Here is a 21,176-nt window from a genome sequence, read left to right on the forward strand (position 1 = left end):
CAATAATGAATTCAATTTTGTCTTTGTTGAGTTTGAGGTACCTATAGAGCGTGGCAATTTTCAGTAGCTGATTGCTGGAATCTGGAGGTACAAATGCTAAATAGAGTGGGAAACAGGTAATGTTAACTTTGACAAGTATATAAGACTACAGAGAGGAGAGCAAGAAAAAAAGAGAGTGTGTAGTATGTGTGTTAACGAAATGGGTAGAAAAGCCAGCAAAAAAGAATGGTCAAGAAAGTAGGAGGGCCAGGGATTTAGCTTAGTGGTGCCACTGCCTGCCTCACAACTGCAAGGTCCTGAGTTTGATCCTCGTACAAAAAAGAAAGTCGGGTGTGAAGTTGGACGTGGTGGCACACACCTGTAATCCTAGCACTCTGGAGACTGAGGCAGGAGGATTGTGAATTTGAGGCCAACCTAGTGTACTTAGCAAAATCATCTCAAAAAGAACATAGGAAATTAGATGAGAAATCATGCAAAAAGCTTGAGATGACAATATTATTTAATTACTGTGCTCTTTTGAATCAATCAATTTTGAACTACATAGAAATAGCAGTGATTTCTCAGAATTTGAACAGAGCCTTCACTGAAGTGCCTATTGTAGTTCAGCAATGAAGATACCATAAAGAGGTACTAGGGATGAGAAGTCTTTCTCAAATATACTTAGAAACTAATTTCTATTTTCCCTTCTAGTGTTTCCTTCACCATTGTATTTATATACTCTTGCTTTCAGTAATACATAATTCTTGCATACTTTATCTTGTTCCTCTTCTAAGTTATTCTTATTCCATCTCTCACTCTCCTCTGCCCCCAGATAACAAAAAGGCCATTCTTTTCCTGCAAAATTTAATAGGCTAGCTACATTCCAATGAACTCATTGAAAGAAGCAGAAGCCCTACCTCGGTCTAAAAATTTCTCAGAAGTTCCAGTTATTTATCATTTTTTTTTTCCTTACTTCTTATCCTTTCTTCTGTTATTTCTTCGTTCTATAGCATTTACCTGTATACTTCAGCACAATACTGTGGAAATACATGGTTTTTTGTTTTTCTTTTTTTTCAATTATGTGTTAAGCTGGTATTTGTATAATTTTTTGCTAAATTAAATATTTTGGAGTGTTTTAAGCAAAAAGATTTTTACAAATGCAATATATTTTGCTTTAAGCATCTCAGTGGGAGAAACCTGACGGATTTCAAGGAAACTTAAAAAAGGTAACAAGTGTATTAGTAGTGTTTTACTTTATTTTTTAAAGTGATTGTCTTCTGGGGTTTATGTAAGCAGATCTACTTCCAAGTAAGCCCTTTCCCTCCCCTATCCTTTCTTCCTGTAATCCTTTTGTTACAGGCCTGGGTAAAGATAAAACCAGTGATATCTATTCAAAAACCCCATCCATGTAAATATTAATTGCTTTATAGTCCGTTGGCCATCCTGATGTCCCTGTCCATCGGCAAGGGATTCCTGGCTCTTAAAAGTGAAACGTTCTCTACTTGAATGTCTGCACATGATTACCACAAACCAGCCAATATTGCTGTCACAGTCCCCAACTTCCAGATGTCAGGTGGAAAGGAATGGGTTGCTTAGTTATTCAATATATAATTGTTAACTTCAGTTTACTGCTTTTTTTCCTCCTATTAGATGAAGGCCATTTGGGTAGAAGGTTTAAGTGAAGATGGTTATAACTATTATTATAATACAGAAACAGGAGGTAAGTGTTATCTTTGATTGTCTTAACTATCAAGTATCCTTGCAATTGCTTATTAATCTGCTGGGGAATCATCTGAATGTGAGAACTTTAGCATTAAACAATTCCTTAGCAAGCATATATTATTTTTAAGTTAAAACATTACTGCAATAAAAACAAAGATTTGTCACATTTTGTATGTAGCATGCAGTAATGGTGTTCTGAATTTATATAGCATGTGCAGATTTGAGAGACTCATTTAAACCAATTACTGGTTTTATTTTATTATTTTATAAATATAATTTTCTGGGAGGTACCTCGTAGATCACCCAATTCAACTTTTATTGTTGTTGTGGAGATTAAACCCAGAGCCTCATGCTCGTTTTACCACTGAGCTATACCCTGCAAAGCTTCAACTTTTTCCTTTTTTAAAAAACAAAACTATGGGCTGGGGATTTGGCTCAGTGGTTCTACTGTGTCTGTTTTGCAAGCACAAGGGCCTGAGTTCGATGCCCAGTACCCCAAAAAACAAAACAAAACAAAAACCTAGCTGGGGATTTAGCTCAGTCGTTTTGCCTCCTGTCTCATTTAAGTGCAAGATCCCGAGTTCGATTGCTGGTACCAAAACACAAAACTGAAGCTATTTTAGCAGTGGCTAAAATTGTCATATTTCCACTTTAACTAATTAAATGTTTCCGTTACATAAATATTTGTGAAACATGCATTGTTACTAACTGAATTTTTCAAATTAATGTTTTTATCTAATTTCACAGAAGTTTAAAAAATGTGCTTCATTTCTTACTGCAATTAAATTTTGCTACATTATCTATATAATATTAATATAACTTGGGGAAGGGTTTTTATTTCAATTCTTAATATACAGACTGGGTGTCGTGGCACATGCCTGTAATCTCAAGCACTCGGGAGGCTAAGGCAGGAGGATTCCTTTGAGTTCAAGACCAGCCTGGGCTACATAGTGAGTTCCAGGTCAGTCTCAACTACATAGTGAGACCCTGTCTCCAAAAAAAAATAAATAAATAATTCTTAATATACAAAACCTTCTCCATAGCATTAAACGTAACAGTATTTCTCTTTCAGTACAGTTAAACACTGAGTCTTTAATATAGTACAGTATAGTTTTAGAATTAGAGCTAAGTTCATTCAGTGCACAATTTCTCTTACCAATGATGTGATTGTGGACAAAATAGGTATCAGTCAGTTTACCAAAACAGTACCTGGTACATTGGACTTAACAAATTATTTGTGTCTTAAATTCTTTTTTGTTACTTGTGTGAAATTTAGACGAAGAAAAGTATTTTTCATTAGCACCTGCATGTATTACGGGTGTGTAATATTGAATGATTTGGGCTTATGCCTGCAAAAATCTAATTATTAATAGCAATTTCTTTTACTCTTAAAACCATCTCCTCCAGACATTAAATTGTTCAGTCTCCCATTTATTAAGTTAAAAATACAGACACATATACCAGACAATTAGACAAGCTTTCATTTTACTAAAAACGCTGTGAACCACTAGATGGCAGTAGAATTCAATTGCAGTTTATTTCCCCAATAAAAATGACATTATATTCATTCACATCTTCATATGATTTTACTTTGTGAAAATCCCAGAGAAATCTTTGTGATAATACAGTCCAAGAAATCCCATCAATTTCATTGTGTTTCTTGAAATTATTGTCACATAAGTTGTGAGAGTCCTTAAAATATCACCCCATATATATGAGTTATAGTTTATACAGCTAATAAATAAATCTGGGTTTGTAAATTGAAATCAATTTTGAAAGATAAAAGTCTGAGGTTTGAGGTTTATCTTCTTGATCAAGTATTAGTGTGAAGTGAATACAGTATTATAGAGGTCACAGTAAAAAAATATTACAATGTAGGTTATGCCCATATTGAGAGAAACACTCATTACTAGTATTGCTGAAATGCAAAAAAAATAAAATAAAAATAGGGCCTGGGATTTAGTTCAGTGGCACTGCACCTGCCTGACAAGTGCAAGGTCCTGAATTTGGTCTCTGGTACCAAAAAACAAGAAAAAATAAATTTAAAAACAAAAAAGTGGCCAAACTAATAATCTAATGTCAGTTAAGTACAGATGCATAGCTAGTAATGATCTTGAATTTATGCACCTGATAGATGTAACAATAAGTGTTTCTGTCTCTCATCAATGATCTAAGGTTTAATAATTGTAAATGATATAATAAAATATTTGAATTAAGTCAGGCATGGTGGCAGTTGCTTACTATAATCTCAGCACTCAGGAGGCTGAAGAAGAAGAATCACAAGTTCAAGGCCACCTAAACTACATGGTGAGGCCCTGTCTCCAAAAAAACAAAAAACAAAAAGTATTAGAATTGGTCAGTAAATACCATGACTATTCAAATGTGTTGAGCAGGATCCAAATGGGAAAAACCTGTATCTCAGTTCACTGACCTCCTAAGGGTTAATAATTATAAATGATTGAAAGCGTCAACAGTTGGTGAGCAAATAACATGACTGTTAAAAAATTTGTTGAGCAGAGTCCAAATGGGAAAAACCAGATGATTTCATTCCACACACTGGCAGTTTGCTTTCTAGTAAGGCTAATGAAAAGTCACTTGGTACCGTAGAAGAATCTGAGTCATCACATAGTGAATCTGATGGAGAACAAGAAGCAAAAGGAGAAGTCTCTACAGAAACAAAACAGCCAAAAATAAATTTTAAGGTAGGTTCTTGAGTTCCTTATCACAAAAATTTATCCATTTATATGGAAATTCTATAGACTTTGGGTCTTCTGGTATAAGATAGAAATAAAGCCAGGACATGTTGGACCATACCCTCCCCCATCCTTGATTTTTATTTTCGTGGATTTAATTACCCATGCTCAACCAAGGCATGAAATTATGAAATGGAAAATTCCAAAAATCATTTTAAATTACCTGCTTTTCTTAGTAGTGTGATGAAATCTCTTATTTATAATTTTTCCATTTTATTAACATTGTAAATCTCTTACTATGCCTGATTTTTAAGTTGAACTTTATCATAGGGATGTATGTATAGGAAAAAATACAGTATCTGTAGGGTTCAGTACTATGTGGTTTCAGGCATCAACTGGGGATTTTATATATCCTCAAAGATAAGAGGGGCCTGGGCCTGGGATTTGGCTCAGTGGTTCCTTTCCTTGCAAGCTCAAGGGCTAGAATTCAATAACCGGTACCAAAAAAAAAAAAACACACAAAGATAAGAGGGCCTGTCTTATTTTGGCAGCTGGATAAATGGTTGTACTGTTTACTGAGAAATAAGATACTAATTTCATTTTAGGCTTTGTAAGTTTGAAAGTCTATTTTTTCCTTTTTAAATGCTTGACAGATTAAACTTCAAGCACAAACAAATGATTGAATAAGTCTGTGGTTCAAAGTGTTTTGGTCCTATGCAATAGACAGGCTTCAGACAAATACTTTTTAGGATAGTAGCAAAGGAATGCTTAAAGGTGATTCCTTTTGGAAGGTTGTAGTCTAGAGACCAACAAACTCAAAACACAAGGAGAAATTAAAAGTATTACAGATGGCAATGGGGTTGGATAAGAGGTATAGGAGTAAGGGAGTCAGAAAGCCAAAAGAATTAAGAACTACTATACTTAGAGGAAGGACTTTGGTTTTTAAGATTTCATGGATAGGACATTTCCAGTGCTGACCTAGTTCAAATTTTTAAAAATGTAGGGTGTAAGGATTTAATATCATAGTGCTATGTGCCTGATGCTGTATATGAGAAGACTTGTACTAGATGGCTGAAGCATAATGAAGGCCAAAGTCATTGGTTTTGAGGCTGACAAAACTAAAGCCAGGTAATTTTTAAGCTTCCTAACGATGATAGCAGGAGTTTGAATAGGAAGAAAAATTGTACCGGTGTTGCCAGAATAATCAGTGAATATAGAGTATTGGCCAGAGGTCATTGGTCATGCAAGAAAGGAGAACAGTACAGAAAGTGGTATGATTATCAGAGATCTTTAATGCATAAAGATTAGAGTCAAAGTATCATGAACTTGTACCTCAGTAAAAATGTTTTATTAAGAAACTCATGTCCTGGAAGCTGACAAAGTGGATGCTACCCCCTAGTTCTGTGATAGCAGCTGCATGACAGCCAAGCTAACATCCATTCACATAATAAGCTCAGTGGTGCCACACCTGCCTGGCAAGCACAAGATCCTGAGTTTGATCCCCAGTACTGAGGAAAAAACACAATTACAAAAGAAACTATCCCAGGCCAACTACTTATTGTTGTACAGTTTACAGAGACATTTAAATCCACTTTGTGGTCCACTTGCTGATCTGGGTTACAAGTGTTTTTTATTCCAGATGAACAGATGCCATAAAGTACCTGCCCTACTCAGGTACTTGTATGGGGTTGCTTCTTTCCCAGGGAATGTCTTTCTAATTTGCACAAAGATGTAGTTGTATAGGCCAGTGAGGTGTTGGTGGTGTCCTGAAAGTGGATTTCAGTTAAGACTAACAGGTACAAGGAGTTCTTTAAAATAGTAATAGCTGTTGAAGGGTCTGATGATATGCCATCAAATACAAAAGAGGTGCACTGTAGAGAGAAGTCACTGTTGAATATGTAATTGGGATAAGAAAACAGAAAAATAGCGGGCCAGGGTTTTAGCTCAGTGATGCCGCCACCTTCCTCGCAAGTGCAAGGTCCCAAGTTCAATCCCCAGTACCAAAATAAGAAAAAGAAAGAAAACAAAAAAATAGCTTGCATATTTACATGTCCTTAATTGTACAACTCATAACATTAACAGGATCTTGTTATATTACTTTAAAATACACAGCATTGGATATAGTGAATTAATATTTTAGATGTAATAAAAAACCTAATCAAGCATTAAAATTCTTCTAATGTACAGATATCTCAAGGAAAAAGTAAAAATAGCAATGAAAGAACTGTCCCAAAAATACAGAAAGAAAAAAGTGTCCAAAAACAGACTTCATCAGGCCTAAATGAAGAAAAATCCAAAACTTTGAAAAAATCAAACCCATATGGAGAATGGCAAGAAATTAAGCAAGAAGTTGAGAATGAGTGAGTACTTGAAAGTTTAATCTACTGTTATTACAAAGATTATACAATGGACCCTCGAATTACAATCAGCCTGACATATGAACAACTTGGATTAGGTCCAGAATTTTAGTTTTAATGACCAAAGTTTTTAGTTACAACCCAAATGCCAGCCCATTGTGCTTCCACATGGTCTCAGATATACATTTATCCCTTAAAGAGTTCTGAAAGGAACAATACAGCATCCTTTCCTATGTGGGGTTAATCGAGAGATCCTGGGCCAATGTCTCTCTAATGACACTGAGATCTGTGTGGAACAAACTGGCCTAAAATTAGACAGGAGAGAGATTTTAAAGGCAGTTGACCAACTTGAGTTAGAATTGGCCCTCACAAATAGAGTTTGTTAGTCAAGGGACCCACTTTACACCGCAGTTCTTTCACAACTTGTAACCACTGATTTCAAGGATGTTATGCTCAGTAAAATAATAATTTTCTTGTATTTCTAGAGTGTTTTTTTATTTTTTTATAATTAAATATTTTTAAAAGATTACCTTGAAAAGTAAGCTTATGATTTACTACAATTAAGCTAAGGTAAGCCTCATTCCTATGAAAACTTCACTTTTTTGATAAATTTTTATTGGCATATATTTGCAGTACATAATGATTACATTCCTCCTGGGAAATTGGTACATGTATATAACACATCTTAATTATTTTTTCATTTCCTTCCTCCACTCCTTCCCCTCTTCTATCTCTTAGTCCTCTTTCCTTTTGCAAATGATCTGTCTCCCATATTAATTCCATTCCCTTCTTTGCCCTCCCCCTCCCAGATAGGGATGGAGGGTTTGGAGGGAGGGCAAGGGAATGGGGGAAAAATAAGAACCAAGACAGATTATGTAAAGGTGCAACTTTCCAATGATGAATGTCGTTACATTGTATACCTTAAATGTACCAAAAATTAATTTTAAAATATCTTTTTCCCTGTATCCTACCATGTTTTATTTACCTCTTTATAATTTGTTTCTCATGCACTTAACATGGTCTCAAAGTGCATCTGTTTTCCTACAGGTGACTCTTTATGGCACAGTAGTATTCATAGTATTATAAAACCACATAGGCCACTTCCTAAGATTAAGCTATTATGAGTAGTTTTACTATGAACATGAGTATGCATGTATCCTTATAATATGGTGTCTTTAGCTCTTTTGGGGAGATACCTAGAAGGGAAATATCTGGGTCAAATGAAATTTCCATTTTTAGCTTTTTGAGGAATCTCCATACTGATTTCCATAGTGACGGTATGTATATTACATTCCCACCAACAATGTAGAAGGATTCCTTTTTCCTTGAAGTCTTGCCAGTATTTGTGTTCTTGATGATAGTCATTCTTTCTGGAGTAAGGTGGAATCTGTTATTTTAATGTGTATTTCTCTAATGTCCAATAATAACATTTTCATGATATTTATTGGCCATTTGTACTAGTGCTTCAGAGACATGTCTATTCATTTTAGTTGCCTATTTTTTAATTAGGTCTTTTATTTTGGGGTGTCATTTTTTCCTTTAGTTCTTCATATATTGTAAAAAATTAGTCTTGTTTCTAAGGGATAGCTGGCAAAACTTCTTTCCATTCTGTAGGTTATCTGTTTGCTCTTGGTGTCTTTAGCTATGCAGGACCTTCTTAATATGATCCCATTTATTGATTCTTGATGTTACTTCTTCTGCAACTGAGATTCTGTTCAGAAAGTTTTTGCCTGCATCTGTGTCCTCAGAAGGTTTACAAAAACGATTTTATTGTCTAGCAGATAGTTTCTATTTTAAAATTTGGATCTTTGATTCATTTGTGATTTTATTTTAGTACATGGTGGGAGATATGGGTCTACATTACAGAGTATTTCTATAGACAGCACACATGAAACTACTTCTTTAAATGGGCTTTTGAAAGAAAAGTTTATTCCAGTAATCAGACTAAAATCAGGGACCAAACCTCATTTTTATATAACTCATTTACCAAAAACTTAGCATTCTAATTCACATCACAGAATTATCTTATTTTTAAAAAATAAATACTTTCTTAAATGTGTGTTGCTTATGGAGGCTTAAAAAAAATAAATAAAATCAGGGACCAAAATCAAGGATAGATTGTAGCAGCTAGCTGGGAAAAGTCAAGTTTATTACATCCATTTGTGGATAGGCAGACATTAGGAAAGAGTTAGTAGTCACTACCTGGGAAACGAATTAAGCTTAGGCATTGAAGGGGCTAAGGAATCTGGGGGTGAAGTGTTTATAATTAAGCCCAACGACATTCAGCACAGGTGTGTAGACAATCACTGGACTTTTACAGCACTGGGAAGATTGTCTTCTGTTTACTGAGGAATAGCCTGTCATTTGCTGAAAGTGGCCTGTTTGCTTGTGGAGATCTCATTTAAGCCAAGCATGACAAGTATATATTTTCATTTCCTGATATCCTCTTTGACATCCTTTTTCAGAATACTGTAGTCAAAAGTTGACATTTTGAACATATTCTCATACTCACCATGAATATGTGCGATCTTACTCTCATTCTATCAGAAAAATAACTTTGTAGTCGATAGATACTTGGCAGGATGTTTACATATATCATATCTAAAGACAAAGGTTTTGCTTTTTTAATTTTTTTTTTTCTTTTTTTTTTTTTTTTTTTTTTTTTAAGTCAGGGTCTCACTATGTATATAGTTTGGACTGGCCTTGAACTCACTGTGTAGCCCAGGCTGACCTTGAACTCGCAGCAGTCCTCCTGCCTCTGCCTCTGGAGTGCTGGAATTATAGGCATGCACCACCATGCCCAGCCGTGCTTTATTTTGTTGAAAGTGGCTCACTAGTCTATGGCCATATCACCCTGAATGCACCCAATCTTGTCTGATCTCGTTAAGCTAAACAGGGTCAGGCCTGGTTAGTACTTGGAAGGGAAAGTGGCTCACTAACCTTTTTAAGCAATATCCAAAAAACAAATTTGCTATCAGTTAAATGAAATCTTGATAAAGATGTTACCTAATCTATTAGTTTATTTATTCAAATCATCTATACCATGAAAGGAAGATGTCACTCCCAATTTTAGATTTCAGTGTTTCTTCAATGCTTAAGAAACCCTTCTGGTGGGGAGAAAGGATCAACATGAGTAAAGCAGTTATTCTTTAAAACGTTACAGAATTTAAATGGTAATGTAGGGTGACTGCTTTGCATATACTTTTACAGTGAAATTATTGTTAAAACCATAATGGAAAGATCGTATTTTTCCTAAAATACACCATACAAACATCACACAACTCTATATCCAATTATAATTGATTGCCTGGTTTGGCATATTATGATGAAATGTTTAAGTTGTATTTATGTTCATGAATTACTGGAAAATACGTATAAATGCTACATAATACCAGTTACTAAAATAAGCATGTTGACTCTGTATATTGAAGTTACAGAAATAATAAACTTCTCCATTACTGAGCTCTTACATGACTTAAAACAGCTGGTCCAACTATGTCAGAATCTCCTTTACTTCATAGTTGAGAGATATATTTTTGATATCCCTGTGGTGACTATTCTGTGAAGACATTCTTAGTAAACTTTAGCCTATTTGGGTAGTTGATTATGCAGTAGATTATTTCTGACCATATTATTTTTTGTTTGGAGTTTTTGGGTGTGTTTTTATTTTTGATTTTTGGGTTCTTTTTTGCTTTTTTGAGACAGGGACTCAATGTATAGTTCAGACTGGTGTTGAACTCACCATGTAGCTGAGACTAGCCTCACTTGTGTCTCCTGCCTCAGCCTCCCAAATGGTGGGCTTAATAGACATACCACCATGCTCAGCTAACCTAATTTACTTGAGGGGAATTTTCCCCTGAAACCCCATAGCAGTACATACTTACTGTAGAAAATGTTTTTAAAATGAAAAGTATAAAAATCATTCACTTTCCCAGAGGTAAAACTAATATTTTGAAGTATTTTATCCAGTTTTTAATCTTTTTCTCATTTTACATTAATATTGCCCTCCTACGTTAAAATTTTATAAAGTACCTGATTGCTATGTAGTATTTCATCTTTCAGATGTATCTTAATTGTATTCAACCATTCTTTTTATGGAATTTATTTTTCCCATTTTTTAATAATGAACTCTTAATTACATGGATGTTTTTCTGTACACATTTTTTTGTTTCTTTGTTTATTTGCTGTTCAGTAGTGGGGATCAAACTTAGGAACTTGTACTTGCCAGGCAGGCATGGCACCATTGAGCCATATCCCTGGCCCCTTGAGCATTTTAAATTATTAGTACCCAGTACCCTATTACTTTCCAGAAAGGGGATACCAGTTCCTTTTTCATGAGCAGTTTTTGGAAGTTCTATCCCTTTAGACACTCTGAACACTTATCAGTAGTGAGCTTTTAATTATTCTTTTAACAATAATTTTATTTTAACTCTCATTACTACTTCAGAAATTTACCTTTGTGTTTATAGTCTTACACTGTTTTTGCAATCCTAGCAAATTTTCTATTCTTATAGTCTTACCATTACCGTAATGACTCTAAGAACCTGAATTTCTAAGCCTGAATTTTTTTATCTATGTGTGTATACAGTGGAATATAAAAAGAACATAGTTCTTTATCTCTGAAGTGTAGTTATTAGGATGCATAGTTGATGAGAGATCACTATTCTCGCTTTGTCAGCTTTGTAAGAAGTATACAGAATCTGCTGCAGTGCTCTTTTCATTTGCAAATTATAAAAATTCTTAAATGTCTGGGGTGCATTGTTTTGAATAAAATTTATAACAAAATTACTGTATTAAGGCACCATATCTGTCTCTTTTATTCTCTTTGAGCTCTGCTTTCCTCTGAATTGATGATCTTCTCAGACAGGCTCTTTCTACCTACTAGAAAAGATCTAAGTTTATGTCACATTTACAGGTAGAAATTCCAGCAAAAAGAAAGTGTTTTTTGCAGATCATCCACAGAAGGAAGATGTACTATGGAGGTCCTCCATGGGGCCTGACATGTCAGGTGAGCAGTAGAAAGGAAAGGAGTAACAGGAGCCTGATCACAGGAGGGCCAAGAAGGGTTTGCCTTCATAGTATTTGAGGTGAGAGCGTGGAGATGTGAATAGAAGAATCACACATGGGCCAGGGATTTAGCTCAGTGGCACCACATCTACCTCTCAAGCACAAGGTCCTGATCCCCAGTACCAAAAAAAAAAAAAAAAAAAGTGACACAATCTCAGCTACACTATAGAAATCAACACTGAACTAAAAGTAGAAATTCCATTTGACTCAGCTATTCCTCTTCTAGGTATCTTCCTGAAAGAGTTAAAGATACATTAATTACAATGATGCGATGCATGCATACCCCTGTTTATAGCAGCATAACTTGTAATGGCTAAATTTTGGAAGCAACCTGTATAAGTAGTAAAGAAAATGCAATTACACATAATGAGGTACTACTCTGTCATAAAGAAAGATAAACCTGATGAATCTGAGTCACTTGTAGGAAAACGGATGTACCTTGAGATCATAATGTTAAGCGAAATCAGACACTCAGATTTAAATATTGCACAGTTTCTCTTACGTGAGACAAATTATAAAGAGCAAAATAAAAGAAATAGGAAGTGGGGAGGTAGATCTTTCTCAAAGGGGAAGGAGATTGTGATGAAAGAAGAGGAGGGAAAGGGGATGCAAAAAGAATTAAGATGTTTTATGTACGTGTACCAACTCCAAGGAATGTAAACACGCCCTGTAGTCATATAGTACTAATAAAAATCCCCAGTAGAAATTTGTGATACAGAGATAGATTTGTCTAATGACCAAAACCCCTGCTACTCTTCACCTAACTCTCTACTGGCTTAGTGGAATTTCTTAGTTTTGCTTGGAAACATGGGACAGGAAGAAGAATACAGGTATGGAGTTAGTGGGCCCTGGAATTTAATCCAAGCTTTACTTAACAGTTTTGCTTGACCAGGTTATTTGGCCCCTCTCTAAGCCTCAACTTCCTCTCTTACAAGAATAAAATGCCAAGAATCAATACCTCTTCAAGTGATGTGGTTACTGTGTTTGTTTGTTTTTTTGGTAGTATTTAGAATTGAATAACTCAGGGCCTTTGCAAAGAGCTACATCCCCAGCCCTTTTAAAAAAAAAAAAATTGAGAATAAGTCTCTCTGAACTGCCTAGGAAGGACTTAAACTTTGAATCTTCCTGCATCATCCTTGCAAAGTGCTGGGAATACAAGCATATATGACCATTCCTGAATGCTAGTGACTTTAAATGTGCCATTGCTGGCAGTATAAGGGAAAATAGGGTAGTAGGACAAATAAAAATGGTACTTAAGAGCCAGGGATTTAGCTCAGTGGCACCATGCCTGCCTGACAAAACTGAAGGTCCTGTGTTTAATCCCCGGTACCACAGGAAATGGTACTTAATGTACACTTTAACACAATTAGGAAAAGTTCTAGAAAGCATCTGTTTTCAAAACAAGTTATGTTCTCCATTACCCATCTCTGCTTTTCTCTGCATGCCAGCTTAATTCTGTACCTCTGCAGAACACCTTTCTCCAAGTAGGATAATATGGCGTTCCCAACAGACTACATTCTGAACCATTAAAGGGAGTTGAACATTATGGTTTTTCTGCCCCATGTTTAAGAATGTCATTGAGGGCCAGGGATTTGGCTCAATGGTTCCACCTGCTTGCAAGCAATCCCAAATTCGATCCCCAGTACTGAAAAAAAAAAAAGAATATTGCTGTTGATGAGTTGATGGGAGTGTATAGCTTACAGTACTTTCTCTTTCATAGACCAATGGACTATCCAGGTTGTATGGTAATAGCATAGGCCCATGTTAATCAGATAACTGATTTCAGGACCAGTCACCCATGTAGATGGTTGAAGAATTAGTTTTTGGAAAAAAGAGATGCTTAGTAGATAGCCATACTGAATTTTCTATGCTAGTACATTAAGAGTCCATGGTTTTCATCCTGTGTTTTATAGCCTCCAGAGTCACTGTCAGTCCATGGCAAAATTAGTTTCTCCCCTTAAAAATTTTTTTTAAAAAATCTGTCCTTTGCTTGTGTCCCTTATCATCTATTAGCGCAAACATTTTCTGAGGTGGTGTCTCTTGTACCACAGAAATAAAAAAGTAGATGGTATTCCCAGTACCAAAAAAAGTAGATAGTGATTTTTTCCTAGCACATATCCACCTTAATAAAACTTGAATATCTTAAATAAAATTGTAAAATAAGTATTTTAAAATAGTTCACTACTGCAGAATGACCACCTTCTAACTTTTCACCATTATTATCATTAGAAAGAAGACCTTGGGGCTTTGGTGACTTATGGGTTACATGCAAACGTGTCTTATTCCGCTGCCTGCCTCGGAAGCAGAAGGACCCAAGTCTGATTCCCCGTACCAAAAAACAAACAAAAATGTATCTTATTCTGTCAAATAATTGTTTTATTTTTGCTTTCTGTTCTAGCGAGGAGGTAGATTTGGAACTTCCAAGCACTGGAAATGAGTCTGTATCACCTTCTGAGGCTGATGCTGTGGAACCCAAAATGGTATTTAAGGAAAAAACAGTCACTTCGCTCGGAGTTGTGGCAGATGGAGTGGCGCCAATCTTCAAAAAGAGAAAAATGGAAAATGGAAAATCTAGAAATTTAAGGCAACGAGGTGATGATCAGTAATGCAAAAGATCTTTTTATACATGCATTTTGGCCATCATGGAGACTTACACCACCTAAAGCTTCTCTTCATTTGTTTTGACTACTTTGATGATGAAAATTTAGATTTATTCTATTTCATGTAAATTAAAATAAATCTTTTTCATGTGGAATTTATTTTTATTCCTAAAATGGAAGCCTACCACATTGCATTGTAATACAGTGTATTATGTTCATTGTCTAAAAATTGCTAATTATGTCATAATTTAAGATGCTATGTGACTGTTATTTAAAATGTGGAGGGGGCCAGGGATTTAGCTCAGTGATGTCGCTGCCTGCCTTGCAAGCACAAGGACCCAAATTCGATCCCTGGTACCAAAAAATTGTTTTAAAAAATATGAGTTTATTGGAAAATTTTGCCGGGTGTGGTGGCACATGCCTGTAATCCCAGCACTCGGGCGGCTGAGACAGGAAGATCTCTGTGAGTTCAAGACCATCCTGAGCAACACAGTAAGTTCCAGGTCAGTCTGAACTACATACTGAGACCCTGTCTCAAAAAACCAAAACAATAAAATGTGGAAAAAGAAGGCCTTTATTCCAATTTTACTTGTGAACTTTTTTATCATACATTGAAATGCATTACTTCTGCGTACTGATATTAACTGTTACTAAAAACTTAAGTATCAGGACCCTTAAGATTCATACCCTCGTGACAGTGTGGTTCTGAGGATCCTAACCAAAGGTTGATGTGGAAAATGGATGTGTATTGGTTTACCTTACTCAATTTCAGATCAAAGGCCAGAAGAAGGAGCAGCTCAGGTACTTCAAATATAGAGCATAAATGGAGCACAAACTGGACCAAAGGTAAAAATGGGTATTTTGCCAGTGTCCAGTTTAAAGCAACAAATGCTGCTTAAGCGTTGTAACTTTGATCCAAATATTGTACCAGAAACCAGGGGTGTAAAAAAGAAACATGTCCTTGTTCTTTAGTTCACATTCCAGCTTAGTCCTCGTTCCCTAGTCATGCACTTTTCTTTAAAACCCTCATGTGTACTGGGAAATATTTTTTAAGGTTTCTTTAAAGCTGTGGAGATAAAGGCTTGAACTAAAATACTAAGGTCTCTGACTTTGGCTGATGTTTTTTGTGTTCAGTTAGAGAAATTTCTCATTTTCTGGTTAGAGTTCTTAAGTAGAATTTTCTTATTTAACCTGTTTGAAGTGGGTTCCTCCCATTGTTACTTTTACAAATTTATTGTAAAATTATATTTTTCATAGGTTGTATACAGTGTTTAACTTTTGGTAGCAAATATTTGTCTTTTTACTACTACCAGTATACGTATAAGAACAATAGCTTATTAAAGACCTCATTAAAAAGTACTGCTTTTGTTGAATTTTTTAAATCTGGGATTTTTCCCCCTTCTAATACTGATCAGTCATTTTAGCATCAGTGAGATAGAATTTGGAGATTGTCTTTTCATCTCAGTCTGTCCAGGTATTTCAAGAACATAAATGCCAAAGCTGGGCGTGGCAGCGCACTCCTGTAATCCTAGCACTTTGGAGCCTGAGGCAGGAGCATTGCTGTGAGTTTGAGACCAGCCTGGGCTACATAGTTCCAGGTCAGTTTCAACTACATTGTGAGACCCTGTCTCAAACTAAACAAAATATAAATCCCTAAATTGTCCTCCATTGTGAAAAAATATTTTGAAGTTTGACATAGTAGCTGGTTTTGTCACGTAGTTAAGGAAATTTTTTTTGGTTTTTTTTGTTTGTTTTTTTTTTGGTACCGGGGATCAAACCAAGTGTGCTTGGGCTTGCAATGCAAGTAGCAGAACATTGAGCTAAATCCCCGGCCCCCATTTTGGTCCTTTTAAAAGATGAGCTGTCCCTTTTTACCCCTGGCCTCAAATGATCTTTGACTCCTCTGTAACTGAGACTATAGACCGGTGCCAGCTCTTGATTTTTCTTTTTTGACACCACTAGCAGTCAAACCTGGCTACATAACCTCTTACTATTTTACATTTTTGCGCGTGTTGGTAGATTATAAAAGCATATTACTATAAATACAGTATCAAAGAGTTTTGTTGTTATTCCCAGTAACCCCCTTCTCTGTGACCAGTGTGGAATTTTTCTCCCCCCTTGCCAAGTTAACCCTGGATGTATGGAACTAACTTTGTGACTCTTGGATCCCTGCGTGAGGTATATGCTGGTAAAATTATATTCAAACAAGCATGGTCAAAGCAGCCAAGTTTGGGTGGTTCGTTTCCATTAAGTTTATTGGTACTTTTTAGGAAAACAGTAGTTACATTCATCATTGGGATCTCGTACCTTTACATAACAGATCTTGGTTCTTATTTTGTTCCCATCCTCCTGCCCTGCCTTCACCCCCTTCACCCTTCCCTATTTACAAAGACTTTGTTTCCATAAAAGTTTTATTAATTTTTTGTTTTTTTGAAACGGTCTCACTATGTAGTTCAGACTGACGTGGAACTCAACTAGGTAGCCCAGGCTGGTCTTGAATTCACAGCATTACTCCTGCCTCAGCCTCCTGAGTGCTAGGATTGCAGGTGTGTGCCGCCCACCACGCACAGCAAAAAAGTTTTATTATTTAATATAGTCTATAAATTCTGAGAGCTATACTAGGAAGCAACAGTAACAGGTATGTGTGTATTAAGTAATATCACTGCTCATAGGTACAGCATACATACTTGCAGTAATTAGAGTTTGATTCTTGGTGTCGTACCAATATTATACTGACAATTGCTGTGTTTTTATAGATGTTTTTAAAGATTGGCAGAGGAAATATTGCTATCCTACCTTTTTTTTCCCAAGGTATTCATAGCTCATAGCCATTTATTTCAAATAACATTTTGTCAAGTTGTCTCCCTTTTCCAAAAAAACAAAAATAATTCCTTATGCTTTTGTAGTGTTGTATTTATACTTTCCTAATATTTGAGTTGCTAGCAAGTACCATCTTTCTGACATTCTCCTCAATGTGTTTTTATGTACTTGGTTCTTTTAAGTCCAGCTGAAGTCTTGTAGGGGCTGGGGAGGTAGTGCACTTGTCAAGCCTGTGTGAGGCAATCCCTGCTTTCAATCCCCAGCACTGCAATTAAAAAAAAAAAGAAACTTTTCATCATACAGACTATAACCATTTCTGCTTTATTCCCAGAATATAAACAGTTCCTGATACATCGTAAGCATTTGATCTGTTGTACAGATGTCATTTTTCATCTAAGTCATAGGTCAAGTAATTTCATAATGGTAAAGGTGTGGGAAAAACTGGTTACCTTGTAGAAGGTTAAAAGCTTTCTGGGCAAATAGAGACTGCCCATCCTGGTTAGCCTCCAGGACAGCAAAGATCTTGAAGCATTCATATGCAAACCAGCTAATCTCTGGTCTACAGGGCTGCCTTCTACCTAATCTAATACTGTACATACAAACCAACAGCTTTACCTAAGAAGGCCTGGTTCTAAGACTCCCCTCCAAGGGTACCAAAATCCTCAAATGCTCAAACCCTTATGTAAAATGCCATAATGTTTGCCTATGTCCTGTACATACTTTTAAATTATATTATACAATGTAAATATTATGTAAACAATGGTTACACTGTATTCTTCAGGGAAAAATGACAAGTATATATGTTCAGTACAGATTTTTTTTCTGAATATTTTTGATCTGTGGTTGGTTGGATCTGCAGATGCATATCGTACAGGTACACATGGCCAGCTGTGTCATTTGTCCTAAATTATCTCACAGCCAAGTACCAGGTAAATAAAGCCCAACCCATTGCACAAAGCCTGCCAAAACTTCAAACTAGGCAATCCTGAACTATTCACTCTTCGGTGCCCAAATTTCTCTCAGACCCTTCAAGGCTCAGGCTAGACTCCCCTCCATGACACCTACCATCTTGCCTTCTGTCACCTGATCAAAACCTGGTGCTTACCCTGTGGCCCCGTGTGGCATGTCCTGACCTCTTGTCTGCAACCTGAGAATATAGTAAGTTTCCAAGCCTCATTTTTACTTCCTCTCGTGGACTTTGCCATACCATATCCAACATTTACATTCTGTTTTTTAATTTTAAGGGTTTATTGTATTGCACTAAAGGTACAGCAAGGTGGTTATAGAGTTTCTCTCTTCAGTTTTGAAAATCTACTTGCAAATCCTTAATCCTTTTACCACAAGATTATAATGGTAAGCATATATAACTAGATTCTTACAAATAAAAACATTTAAAGTAACTTTAAATGCATTCTTCACAAATCAGCATATACTTTTATATCATGTTCACTTGTGCTTAAGAATTAAAGCAAGTGAGGGGAGGGGATTTAGCTCAGCATTTCAGTGGCCTGACTTGCAAGCACAAGGACCTGAGTTCAATCCCTGGCACCAAAAAAAAAAAAAAAAAAAAGAATTAAAGCAAGTGGGCTGGGATGTAACTGAGTGGTACCATGCCTGCCTAGGAAATGCAAGGTCTGGATTTTGATCTCAAGGAAAAAAAAAAAAACAGAATTAAAGCAAGTACATTACTCTGATGGAAATGGGAAATCTCAATCATGCATTATGCAGGGATAATATTCAAGTCAAAGGAGGAAATCTTACTCATTTTTGTAAGTGTATAGTGATAAAATCATCTGTCTGTATGATAAATGAGGAAATCTATTGTTTCCTAGAAATCAGATACACATTTTCACTTCATCAGAAGTACTTGGTTATCTACATCTAATTACTGGTAAGATGGTATTTCAGTAAATCAAAATGAACCGTACAGCTTCCCATAAAAGCTTCCCATGGACTAAGGACAGTCGGTAAATAGTGGCTTATGGGAAGGATTGTGGTTGTTCCTTCAGGAGTGCAAGTTCCACCTGTCAACACTAGAGATAGCCATTTTATATTAATTTATACATAATTCCACTTACATTCTTTATCCAAGTGTAACATAGGAAAACTATCTTTCCAGAAGCAAAAAATGTAGAAAAATAAGAGTCATTTTTAAAGGAATTGATCAGATCCCATACACTGCTCCTAGGAACAGGACCTTGCTGGATGGAGTCCTTTTCTGTGGTGGCCTCTGTACGTGATTAACCAGATAATTGTGTATGCTGTTCTAAGAGCTCAGCCAAACATAGATCATGCCATACAGGTAGTAAAAAAAATGGGAAGAGGTAAAAGGCTAGTTGGCACCATCCTTCCTGACAATATGCTAGGAAGTCTGTGTTCATGCTGGTTGTGAGGTCGTAGAGTCCTGGTCTGCTATCACCAGTCTACTCATGTACGACCGGACATGGTATGCCAAGAGGGGCATACTGAGACCCAGTGTGAGCTACTCTACAGCACGAAGAAAAATGACAGAAGAGAGCATGGACGAGGCACTCGGGGAGGACCCGAGGATTCCGGGTATTACACTGGTCTGTAGGATTCTTGGAATCAGTCTTCAGCTCATCAGATACTGTGATGTGCCGGAGGGCAAAGAAGATGAGAACGGAAGTAGGCAGGAGCACCAGCGTGTAGCAGAAGGCCAGGAATGTGAATTCAGAATCTGATTCATGAATATACATGAAAGAATATTATCAATCCACATAATCTTAAAGGGCATTATTAAACATTTTTAATTAAAAAGTTTGCATAGATTGAATTCTTGGGCTATAATACTTACATAGTATATTATTGGAATGTAATATTCCTCTTTGGGGATGGCCTGAGACAGGGGCTCACTATGTGGTTCAGGCTGGCAGGCATGGGAGTGCGGTGCATGAAGCCGTGAGCCTGAATCCGTGCAGCAGTGGACACCCTAGGGAGTCAGAGATGCCGAGAATAGAAAACACTGGCTGAGCAAAATGGCAAGCAGTGACCTAGCCACCTGAGAGGGACATCATAGCAACCACCTGCAATGCCCGGGGAACAGGGCCACCCAAGTCATGTGGCGTTCACATCACTACCTCCAGTGCTGGACATGAACCTACAGGACTTCACATTTGCCTTGCTTGAATTTGGTTATGCTTTGGTCCCTGTGTCTTCTAACCCCCCCACTTCCATTGCCCCCTTTGGGGATGGCAGTGTTTACGTTTGCCAGTGTGTATTGGAAGTGTTTACCTTCTTTTCTCTCCTTTCTGCAAGGGCTCAGGGATAAAAGTTTTCCTTAAGGCTCAGAGGATACTTTGGACTTGAACTTTTCAGCAATGCTGGTCATGTTAAGACTGCCAGCACCCAGACATGGAATAAATACATTTTGTGTAAAGACATGCACATGAGTCTTGGGGCCCATGGTCAAGCTGTTATGGTTCAGATCTGGGATGTCCCCCAAGAGCTTCATGTGCTCACAGGAGGGGCTCAGGGAAGACAGGGCCAGCTCAGCAGCACGTAGGTCAGGGGGACGTCACCTGTAAAGACTGACAGGCTTCAATGGAAAAATGAGAACTCTCAAACTCTGCTTGAAACAACCACTTCAAAAGGCAATTTAACAGTTTTGAAGTTCAGCATGTACCAGCCCTGTGACCCAGCAATTTCACACTGAGGTATTTTCCCCATATCCATGCAAACATCAGTACAGGAATGGTCATAGCAGCTTTGTGTTTCACGGTCAAAACTGGAAAGCACACATACAGCCCTCAGCACATGGGCACGTGAACCATCTGTGGTTCATGCGCAAGATGGCATGCGATGGATGAGCCTCTGACAAGGAACAGCACGCACGAACACAAACATGGTTATACTGACTGAATAAACTGTACCGAAAAATAAAACCAAGTAAAACCAAGACAACACTAAATGCTGCAAGC

The 21,176-nt window shown here is 36.7% G+C and overlaps 1 protein-coding gene and 1 pseudogene across 1 annotated transcript; one reads left to right on the forward strand and one right to left on the reverse strand.

Moving 5' to 3' along the window:
* The first annotated feature begins 6 nt into the window (after nucleotides 1-6).
* Nucleotides 7-14,762, forward strand: LOC104865448 (WW domain-binding protein 4-like). Its single transcript, XM_033759896.1, has 6 exons — nucleotides 7-116; nucleotides 1,159-1,205; nucleotides 1,630-1,699; nucleotides 4,219-4,403; nucleotides 6,582-6,754; nucleotides 14,217-14,762. Exons 3-6 carry the CDS (start codon nucleotides 1,630-1,632, stop codon nucleotides 14,422-14,424), a joined length of 636 nt encoding a protein of 211 aa, XP_033615787.1. The 5' UTR covers nucleotides 7-116; nucleotides 1,159-1,205; the 3' UTR covers nucleotides 14,425-14,762.
* A 4,064-nt stretch (nucleotides 14,763-18,826) lies between these two features.
* LOC104865452 lies at nucleotides 18,827-19,955 on the reverse strand (annotated as a pseudogene).
* Between the last annotated feature and the right edge of the window lie 1,221 nt (nucleotides 19,956-21,176).

Source organism: Fukomys damarensis, unplaced genomic scaffold, assembly GCF_012274545.1.
Source record: "Fukomys damarensis isolate Sample0158 unplaced genomic scaffold, DMR_v1.0_HiC HiC_scaffold_38, whole genome shotgun sequence".
Lineage (NCBI taxonomy): Eukaryota > Metazoa > Chordata > Mammalia > Rodentia > Bathyergidae > Fukomys > Fukomys damarensis.